This window comes from Psammomys obesus, unplaced genomic scaffold (assembly GCF_907164565.1).
Source record: "Psammomys obesus unplaced genomic scaffold, mPsaObe1.curated_primary_1811, whole genome shotgun sequence".
NCBI lineage: Eukaryota > Metazoa > Chordata > Mammalia > Rodentia > Muridae > Psammomys > Psammomys obesus.
The window spans coordinates 1-10,580 of NW_026588516.1; the positions used below are offsets into that span (position 1 = coordinate 1).

Sequence of the window (10,580 nt, forward strand, 5' to 3'; positions counted from 1 at the left end):
TTGTAGTAGCCCAGCAGGGTCCTCAGGTTCCCTAGGGCAATCTGCTCGCTGCTCTAGGCGACCCGCGTCTCCCTCTCCCAGTACTCCGGCCCCTCCCGCTCCACCCACGGCGCGCGCGGCTCCATCCTCGGCGTCTCCGCGTCGCTGTCGAAGCGCACGAACTCCGTGTCGTCCACGTAGCCGACTTCCACGAACCGGGGCTCCCCGAGGCCGGGCCGGGACACGGCGGTGTCGAAATACCGCAGCGAGTGTGAGCCTGGGGGCGGCGCGCGGTGAGACCCCGACCTCCTCCCGGGACCCCGGGCGGGGGCGCGGGCCGGGAGGGGAGCAGCGCGGGGCTCGGGACGCGCGTGGGGTTGGCGGAGGGTCCGGGGGTCGCGGACGCGCGGCTTCCCCGGGGCCCGTTTCCCTCCGACCCCGCACTCACCCGCGCGGGTCTGGGTCGGGGCCAGGGCGGCCGCCAGCAGGAGCAGCGCGCGGGCACAGCTGCCCCCATCCTGTGGGTCCGGGTGGGTCTTGGGCAACTCTGTAAACCAGAGGGATAATGTTTATCTCAGGAAACAACCTCAACAGAGTTTGGGGACTCCAAAGTGCAGCTCAGGAAGAGGGGAATCCCTCTATCGCCTCCCTCTCCCTGAGAGCCACAGCCTGGGAGTGAGTGCTAACTCCGGACCTCCCCAGAGAGTGACAAGGGCTGTGTGGAATCCAGGAGAGACCGCAGACTGATGTCTTTCTCCTATTCAGCGCTGTGGAGATGTACTCCACCCAGGACACAGCACTCTCCCAGAGCTGGTCTGGGAAGTCACTGGAGAGAGATGAGTTCTCTCTATCTCTCTCCGTCTCCCTGTCTCAGTCTGTCTCTGTCCCCCCCCCCCCCCCCTTCTTTGGGAGACAGAGTTTCTCTGTGTAGCCACCTGAGCTTGCTTTGTGGACCAGGTGATTTCCCGTGCCTCTGCATCCCGAGTGGTGGCATTATTAAAGGCGAGCGCCATCACAGAGCAGCTTTCTCACGAGCTGTGGAGACTCCCACAAGGCTGGGTCTCATCTCAGGGTTCTCCAAGCTCGTGGGGAACTGTGGCAGGATTCCCGGTGCGGTCCCCGGACCTTGCTGGCCATCAGGACGGAGCAGAGGAGAGCTGAGGGCAACCTCCCGTGGACCCGGAACTCTTTGCCACTCTTTGCCTTTATGGTCAGTGAAGGAATCCCCGGGGTAGTCATCGTTTCCGGGCTCAGAAGGACCTGATGAGGACAAGCCCTCAGATTACAGTCAGCTGGTGTGGGGCCCTCAGGACAGCCTCAGAGCCCCTTCGCTGACCAGAGCAGGAGATGGGCCATGGGGGAGCTGACTAGCCAGGCTGGTGTTTGGGATCTGTGACAGAGAGCCCCCGCACTGCTGCCTTCTTCCTCCGGTGGGGTTTGGTCATAGTGGGCTGGGAAAGTCTCAGTGCTAGACTGTGGGGAGCAGGCTGGGGTGGGGCAGCTCAGGGGTGGGAGGGCAATAAGGGGGGGGGGTGAGAGGAGCCAGGACTGTGAGACAGAGCGGTTCTCAACCTCCTGATGCTGCACCCTTTAATAGGCCTCTTTGTGTGGTGGTGACCATGCATTTCTGTTGCTGCTTCACAACTGACCCTGCCGCTCTTCTGGCTCGTTACGTGAACAGCTGCATTTTCCGTGGCCTTAGGCAGCCCCATGAAAGGGCTGTTCACAGGCGGAGAACCACCGTTGTCATGGGTGTGAGACACTGATGCCTGGAGTCCACGCTGATACCTTTAGGCACCACAGTTAGTCTGGGGCATTCCTCAGGACCTAGCAGGTAGCACGACCCATTTAGCTGTGAGATATTTAATTCTTCAAACTGAAATAGAATGATAGGAATACTGCCTCATAATAGCTTAGGGCAGATGGAAAGGCCCAACCGTTCCTCCTCTTTGAAGGCTGGGGTTTTCAGAGTCCCAGCACTCCATAGGAAGACTGAGGAAGCATTGAGCTTCGCCCTCATCTGCTGCTGTGTGCGACAGCAGCCAAGCTCAGCATCTGCAGACACCAGCCACTGACTGATTGCTTCACACTTGTGATCCTAGCTCAGGACGCTCAGTTTTCAGCTTGCTGTGTTTCCTCAAGGCTTCACCAGAGCTGGGTCATGTGAGCTTTGGCTTCTTCCTGTGGCAGCTGAAAAGGGCTCAGGTTCCTTCTGGGTGTCCCCAGGACTCCCCTGTCTCTTCTTGACACAGCAGCTGACTTCCCCTGAGCCAGCCATGTGGAGGTTGGGTATGGATGTGCTGAATATCCCAGATCACAGCCCATCCCACCAACCTCCTCCAGGTGAGGACGGAGAGAGCAGGTCCTGAACACCAGACAGGAGGAATTCATCCTACCTCTGCCAAGAAAGAGCTCAATCTGTGAAAACGGATATAAAATCCGATGGTACCCCTAAATCCTGCAAGTCAGATGAACTTTTAGCTATCTTATTTTTTTTTAGAGGTTTAACTTAAAAATTACCTAAAACTTGGGACAGCAAAGAAATGTACAAGTCAGTATTTGTTCATTATTATTGTTATTATTATTTAATTTTATGTGCATTGGTGTTTAGCCTGCATATCTGTGTGAGGGCGTCAGCTCTTAGAGTTACAGACAGCTGTGAGCTGCCATGTGGGTGCTGAGAACCAGGGACCTCTGGAAGAGCAGTCAGTGTTCTTAATCCCTGAGCCATCTCTGCAGCTCCCAAGTCAGCATTTCTTGACTGCATCTTTATAATAAAGTTTTTAAACTTAATCCATTTATTATTTATCCATATGGCAAACATCATCAAAAATGTGAAAACTCCCTTGTTCAGAATAATTTCACACTCCTGTTTTCCTTTATATAAGCTGCAAACATATATGAGTTGATAAAATTCTTGGCTGGAGACACAGTCCAGAAATTTGACATACATATTTATTTCCAAGCTCAGGGAATTGCTATTAGACCAGCGACACATTTTATTTTACCCCCATCTGTTGGTTTAAAATTAATATTTGTCACTGAAAAGTCTTTTTTTTTGTCTTTATACAAATCCAATCTTTGTTTGTAAAATATAGTATGTAACTAAAGGTAATTCAGTTGTTTGAATCAAAGTTTTTTAATGACAATGTATTTTTTATGAAACTGTAGTAAAATATTGACATTTAAGTATTATTTGTATAAAAATCATGTTATAACGTGCAAAATTTATTTAGAAAATTCACAGTTCACAAAAGCTCTTGTGACAGCTCTGGTGAGAACATGATTGCAGACTTACTGAGGACAGCGCAGAACTCACAGTGAGGCTGATGACACACTTAGGTGTGTTAAGAACTGATGCTGAGAACAGCTCTGTGGGCTCCTCATAGCCAAGATTCCTTGGTTATGATCCTTACTGATCACTTATGTCACCAGTAACCTAACTGGCAGAGACCTCGCTGCAATTACTACTGTCTCTATGGGGCAATTAAAAGGAGAAGGCAGGTATAGTACTAGGAACAGCTCATGCCTTTAACCCACCTTCACCTCCCATTGGGAGGCAGAGGCAGGTGGATCAGCATGGTCCACACAGTAGGTTCCAGGGCAGTAAGAGGTCCCTAGTGAGACCCTGTCTCAAAACCCAATTTTTGCAGTGACATTTTGTACAAAAGTCAAGCTCTGAGATTCTAAGGTTAAAAGTCTGTTAAAAAGGAGAGATCAAGAGGGCTGGAGAGATGGCTCAGGGGTTAAGAGCGCTGGCTGTTCTTCCAAAGCTCCTGAGTTCAATTCCCAGCAACCACATGGTGGCCTACAACCATCTATAATGAGATCTGCTGCCCTCTTCTGGCCGGCAGGTGTACATGCAGGCAGAACACTACATACATAATAAATCAACCAATCTTAAAATAAAAAAAGAGAGGGCAGGTTGTTTACTTACATCCCCCAGCCCCTGCATCCCCTAGCTCACGACAGCAGCTGAGGCTTCCACACCTAACATGACCTTCCACCGGAGCTCCGAAGGCTGAGAGGTCAAAGCTGTGATGACTTGGGCAAGTGTTGGTGAGAGAACCCAACATGAAGTCACTGGAAGCTGCTCCCAGCCAGCTGCTCGCCTTCAGGACCAGACTTCCGGTCGTAAAGTGGCGACACTGCCATGTAGGTTTTCTGAGTGTGGTGTTTGACGTGTTGTAGCATGCATGGAGCAGAGCAGAACACAGTCCGCACAGGACTGGATCCATGCTGAGGCCCAGACCTCTCTGTGGATCCTACAGACAGGAGCCAGATTCTGACAGCTCAGGGGGAAGGAGAGAAGAAGGTCCAGGCAAGGTCCCTGGAAGGAAGCAGGAGCTCAGGAGACCAAGTTCATGTCCTCACCCCACAGGGTCTTGAGTGCAGGGAACAAGGATGGGAAAACACCTCCTAGGAGGACAGACAGGAGGAGTGACAACATCAAACTGCCTGTGAACCGAGCTCCTGCTGGGCAGGACCCTACCCTCAGCTCCCACAACCTTCTCCTGCCCCACCCGACATCCAGTACAGCAGATGCTGGAAGATTCTCCATGCTGCCACTTATTCTGTCAAGTTTTCAATTAGCAATAATCACGCCTCGGATAAACCTCAGTGGCTATGATACTGCCACTGCACAAGCTTCTTTCTCCTTCAGTCAACCCCTCAATCAACCCCTCAGGTCACAGGTTCGAGCAATCAAGTTCACAGTCACACCTTTATCTGCAGTGGGGAAGTGAGCAGCTCCTGGCTGCTGGACCAGGAGGGCTGGCTGTGCAAGGGAACACAGGCAGTGCAGGGGCGGGGTCCTGGGGAGCAGGCATGGGCCAGGAACCCCAGTTCTTCACACTGTGCCCACAGCAGAAAGCAGACAGCATTAGACGTTTGGTGTTTGTGAGTCAAAACTTGTCGCCACAAGGCAGTCATCTGAAGCTAAAGAACAAGAGTCATGAGCACTCAACACACACACATCTCAAAGGCCCGCCATTTGTTCATGGGTCCAAATCTGAGAGGCCCTGGGGCCAAGTCCTCTTCCCTTCACCTCAGCCTCAATCCCAGGCCTCCAGGGTATCACCTTTTCAACTGTCCATAGAGGAGACAGAACTGCTGATGCTGCCTCTGCCTGAAGAAGAAATAAGACACTGAGGAGACTGGCAGGTGGGGCTGAAGGGGCTATTATGGTCTGGCCAAGCTCCCCATCATCTCCAGCTTCACCCCAATCAATGGCCTCAGGGACAATCCTGCACCTCCCACTTATCTGGGGCTGGAGCACAGTCCCCTCCTTTTCCACCTGTGAGAAGAAAGGCCGTGAGAGACCAGGGAAGACCCCGGCCCTAGGAAGTTTCCAGAACTGACAGCAGACCCAGTTAGAGACAGTAGCAATGAGGGTGTGGATGTGTTTCCATTAGTGAGCAGAGGACACTTCTAAAAGTGCTGAGAGAAAACCCAGACCCTGCCCTTTCCTACCTGTGTTTCTCCTCCTCTTCCTCACAACAGCCACCACAGCTCCAATGATGACCACAGCTCCAAGGACAACCAGAACAGCAACAACAGCAACGACTGCTAGGATGGAGACAGTGGGCTGAGGAGGCTCTGGGAAGAGGTGGGCAGGAAGGGAAGGTGAGGGTCATGACCCCAGCTCTCAGCCCTGACCTGCTCAGGGTCTGCACAAGGCTCCAGCCCCCCTGACCCCACAGGCTTTTTGTTTCCATTCTCCCTGGAAACTCCAGGTGCTTATGTGCTTGGTCCAGAAAGAGACAGGGCAGCTGGGTGCAGAGAGGGGTGAAAATCCCCAGCAGCCATCTGGAGTGTCTTTTGTTTGGACTCTCTAGACTTTGGGGGAAAGAGCCTCCACCACCTGTTGAGAAAGGGACTTCTGCTCCTGGCGAGGTGGGGCTGAGAGGCACTGGAGCCTGATTCCAGTGATGGTGTATGGAGAACCAGCCTGAGAGAAGCCACCGCCCAGGAGGCCTGCCCGCTGACGGGGCTGCTGTTGGTTATTTGAAGGCATGTCCCCTCTTTCCCTCCTGGAACAGACTGCACTGTCCTGAGAGGAGAGTGAGCAGTAGGGAGGGCCGCTCTAGGATACTGGCTCAAGAGAAGCAGAAGTGCTCTCTCTCTCCAGGAGGCCAGAGGCAGTGTTCTGGCTGACCTTTGCCTTCCCCGAAAGGGGCGAACAGCCTCAGTAGCAGGGCAGAGCGCGGTGGACTGTTCCACTATTGACCTGGGCGTTGCCGCGTCTTCTCCCAGTTCTCCAGCAATCTGTGCAGCATCGCCAAGCACGTGTCCCGCAGGCAGGCCTTGCATTCCGTGGCCACACCAGCCTCCTCCCACATGTGCTGAGCGATCAGGGCCAAAGCATCCGCCGCGGTCCTGGAGCTCAGGTCCTCCTTCGGGGTGATGTAGTCCTTATCCGGTCCCACGTGGCAGCGGAGCGCAACCTGGACCCGGTGGTGGGAACCTGCCCCACCCCCATCGCCGTCACGCCTGCGCCCCGCCCGCCGACCCCGCCCACCTGCAGGAAACAGTTCGCTCAACCCTTCAGCAAAACTGAGGCAACCGCCGCGGATCCCGCAGCCTCTGGGGATCAGGAGAGGTTCGGGCCGTCCGTGGGGCGGTGATGGGCCGTGACCTCCGACGCTCGGGGCTCACTTACCGTCCAGGCTCTGGTTGTTTAGGTTCTGCAGGCGCGTTTTGAAATTCCATGTGAGCTCCTTGAAAATCCCTGTGTTCCTCCCCATACTCCGGCCCCTCCCGCTCCACCCACGGCGCGCGCGGCTCCATCCTCGGCGTCTCCGCGTCGCTGTCGAAGCGCGCGAACTCCGTGTCGTCCACGTAGCCGACTTCCATGTACCGGGGCTCCCCGAGGCCGGGCCGGGACACGGCGGTGTAGAAATACCGCAGCGAGTGTGAGCCTGGGGGCGGCGCGCGGTGAGACCCCGACCTCCTCCCGGGACCCCGGGCGGGTGCGCGGGCCGGGAGGGGAGCAGCGCGGGGCTCGGGACGCGCGTGGGGATGGCGGAGGGTCCGGGTTCGCGAACACGCGGCTTCCCCGGGGCCGCCCCGCCCTCCCTGCAGAGCCCGTTTCCCTCCGACCCCGCACTCACCCCCGCGGGTCTGGGTCGGGGCCAGGGCGGCCGCCAGCAGCAGGAGCAACGTGCGCGGCGCCATCGCCCCCATCTGGATCCCGGGAGTCTGAGCCCCGCGGGCTGCGTGGACTTTATAACCGGTGCCCGCGGCGACGCTGATTGGCTCCCCAGGATGTCGCCACCCAGTGGGGGAGAGGAGCGCCCGCTCGTCATCAGTGTCCCGGCAGAAGGACCTGACACAGGTTAGGAGCAGAAGTGAAACTGTGCTGTGGGACAGAGCTGTGTGTTGTACCGTCCTCCTGGGTCTGGAATTAAGGAGAGACCCACAGGCAAATCTTATCTCTTCATCTTCTCTCTACTCCTTCCTCCTCCCCTCCCTCAGACCCTGGAGAAAAACCACTCCAGGGAATCCTAGGACAACACACACTGTGTGGTGTGTGGCTCTCGCACACACGTGTCTTTGTGTGTGTTTTCCCAGACATCTGGCTACAGCACAGATTCGGAGGTCAGAGGACACATTGCAGAACCTGGTTCTCTCCTTCCACTGTGATGTCAGGGATGGAAGTCAGTGGTCGGGGTTGCTGGCAAGTGCTTTTCCCGCTCAGCCATCACCAGAGCTGGGGAGCTCAGCTCGTAGGTAGGTTTCTTCCTGTAAAGCTGGAGGAGCTGACCCTCAAGCACCAGAGAGCAGTTCTGTGTTTACCTAGCGCACCCACTTGTGTGAGACACTTTAATTACTAGCGTCACACTAGTGACGAGCTATACAGAACGTACCAGACCACACTAACCTTTATGAGACTCCTGATGTCTCTCATAGTACCGGACTCACTGCCCTCACACTCTGAACTGACAGGTGGGCTGGCAAGATGATGAGGGGAAGTGGATCTCTTAACTGAGTTGGCTCCTGAGTTCCCAGGCCAGTGCAGTGTGGACAGTGTGGACGCTGGACAGAGGGTGAGTCTTGTCCCAGGTGGGGAGGCTGGTGGCCAGGGTTTCACTCACTCCCGGAAGGCAAGGCGGCAGGCTGCAAAGTGTAGAGCTTTTGTTGCTACGGTTTATTGACTTGGACATGTCCGAATTGTAAGAGAAAGCAGAGGTGAGTGGCAGAAGTGTACAGAGAGGCACATGAGGGGACCCTGTGTCCCTGTGTGCTCCAACCAGAGCTGGAGAAACTCCTGTGGCTAAAGATCCACATGTCCACTCGGCCCTGGCACCCTCACCAGAGTCCGGGCTTTCACTGCTCCACAGATGACTCCCACGACTGTGCAGCTCTTCCTTGGAAGACTCACACTTCTCTTCATCCTGAGTAAGCTAAGAGGCAGGAGGTTTTTAGGCAGTTCTGGAGTAAGTACAAACACAAAGGAAGATAGCCAGGCTGTGCAGATGCGTCTATACAACTCTATGCAATGGGTGCAGGCAGGGCTGCTCTGCCCTTTGGAGCGCTGGCTGCTCTGCCGGGCACTCAGGCTTGGTTCCCAGTGGTGGCTCACAACTGCCTGTAACTTCAATGCTCAAGGCTCCAAAGTCCTCTTCTGGCCACTCTGGGCTCCAGGCACCATGTGGGGGAAATCTTTAAAAACTGTATAGCTCACCCTGCTGGCTTGTCCTTCCTAGCACTCAGGAAGCTGAGGTTGAACCATCTCTGTGACTTAAAGGCCAGCCTGGTCTACACAGAGATTCCGGAACAGGCTAGGCTACATAGACAGACCCTAGGTGCTGTCCCACCAAATCCAGAAAAATCTATAACATACTATACTGGAATTTGATATTTCTATTACTGAGAACTCTCACTATTTGGTCATTTCTGTCCCTTCCCAGCCCTCCTGCCCTCATGTCATTAGAGAAAACAAAAAGGTGTGACAGTCCTCGAATGGACGAATGGACGCTGGAGTAGGTAGTGCTGAGTGGCTGCATACAGACCACCTGAAGATCAGCAGCTGGAGACATCAACCACCTGTCAGCCTGTAGGATAGCACTCAGTCAGCCTGCCCATACTGGGGTTAAAGGCCTGACCACCACCAGGCTTCTTTGAGTTTTACACAATGTATATTTGTCTCTCTCTCACCTCTCCACCACCTCCCAGACCCAGCCTGACTTCCCTTTCCGCCCCACTTAATCTTTAAATTTTTTTTTAATTTTTATTAATTACAGTTTATTCACTTTGTATCCCAGCTATAGCCCCCTTCCTCATCCCCTCCCAACCCCACCCTCTCTTCCTCTTCTCCCATGCTCCTCTCCAAGTCCTTCCCTCAGACCCTAGTCTATCAGGTCTCATAGGAATATGGACGGCTTCACGAATTCGCGTGTCATCCTTGGGCAGGAGCCATGCTAACCTTCTCCGTATCTTTCCGGTTATAGCACATGTGCTGCCGAAGCCAGCGCCCACTTAATCTTTTTTTATTATTTTATTTTAATTTTTTTTTTTTAAGAAGAGTCTCACAGCAGATATCCTGGCAGTCTGGCTCTTACAATCTTTTTGAACCCTGAGCCCCCAGAGCAGAGCTGTTCTTTGAACATAGTGGCTGGGGTTGCGCACCCCATGGCCAGTTGATCTCCATTCCAACTCTCTGTCCTTCTGTAATGATCCTGGTCGGTGTAAAAGAAGTTTCTTTGATGAGGGGTGAGAGCAATGCTTATCTGTGGAACTAGGAGAGATTTTGTTCTTTGCCTTGGCTCTGCTCTAGCCCTCCCCAGCGGTGGATTTGTGAAGTTTTTGGGCTAGGGCTGAGCAGACTTCAAGGCACTGTAGCACTGGCAACAATGCAGGGAAGAAGAAACATTTCAAAACCATAGTAAAGTTTAGAGGGCCAGAAAGTCTTGCATCTCTATTGAGGTCAAGGCTAGTGGTGATGGGGGTGTGGGGAGGGGAGAAAGCTGGGTCCCTCTGGCAAGTGAGTCTTGAGATCTCAAATTTAGTTTCCAGAAACAGACTGAAGGAGAGGAGGGGAGGGAAGGGAGAGAGGGAAAAAGTGTGTATTTTCCAAAATAAGGTGAAGATCTGGGAGGGGGGTGCTGACAGCACTGGACAGCCCCTCCCCCAGTGTGTTTTCCAGATCTCAGCCTCCTTCAGTACCCTGAACACTGATCAGAAGGCGAGCTGCTGGGAGCGCACGGTTTTATTCCCACTGCACCGGGGAGAGAGAAGTACAGCGCAGTCCTGGCTTTGTGGAAGCCCAGACTTCTTCAAAATGTGTGTCTGTGTTGGGGGGAGAGCATTTGCATGTCAAACACTTACTATGGAAATAATAATATTCATGGAAAGGTCCATGTTCTGAAGCCACAGATATTCTGCCAGTCACAAGGAGAAAAGAAACCCCCAAAACTGCTGAACAGACACCCCAGGAAAAACAAAACAACCTGCCGAAAACCAACCTTTCAACGTCATGGTTTAGAAAATTCAGAGACTAGATGCAGAATCCAGGGGCCTGAGTTTGATGCATGAGTTTGTCCCGTGGTACCTGCACACAGCTTGAAATCTCCCAGGGGTGTGTGTGTGTGTGTAACAAA

The 10,580-nt window shown here is 53.9% G+C and overlaps 1 protein-coding gene, 1 non-coding gene and 1 pseudogene across 2 annotated transcripts; all 3 read right to left on the reverse strand.

The window, feature by feature from the left end:
- Window positions 1–4,546: 4,546 nt before the first annotated feature.
- Window positions 4,547–4,629, reverse strand: LOC129674379 (U4 spliceosomal RNA; annotated as a pseudogene).
- Window positions 4,630–5,196: 567 nt separating this feature from the next.
- LOC129674378 (H-2 class I histocompatibility antigen, L-D alpha chain-like) lies at window positions 5,197–7,236 on the reverse strand. Its single transcript, XM_055604343.1, is given in 6 exon segments — window positions 5,197–5,275; window positions 5,452–5,544; window positions 6,209–6,564; window positions 6,637–6,714; window positions 6,716–6,899; window positions 7,092–7,236. Coding segments are annotated over 6 exon segments (846 nt in total). The 5' UTR covers window positions 7,165–7,236; the 3' UTR covers window positions 5,197–5,213.
- A 2,112-nt stretch (window positions 7,237–9,348) lies between these two features.
- On the reverse strand, window positions 9,349–9,455 carry LOC129674380 (U6 spliceosomal RNA). The gene has a single exon (XR_008719804.1). It is a non-coding gene; the product is annotated as a U6 spliceosomal RNA (small nuclear RNA).
- Between the last annotated feature and the right edge of the window lie 1,125 nt (window positions 9,456–10,580).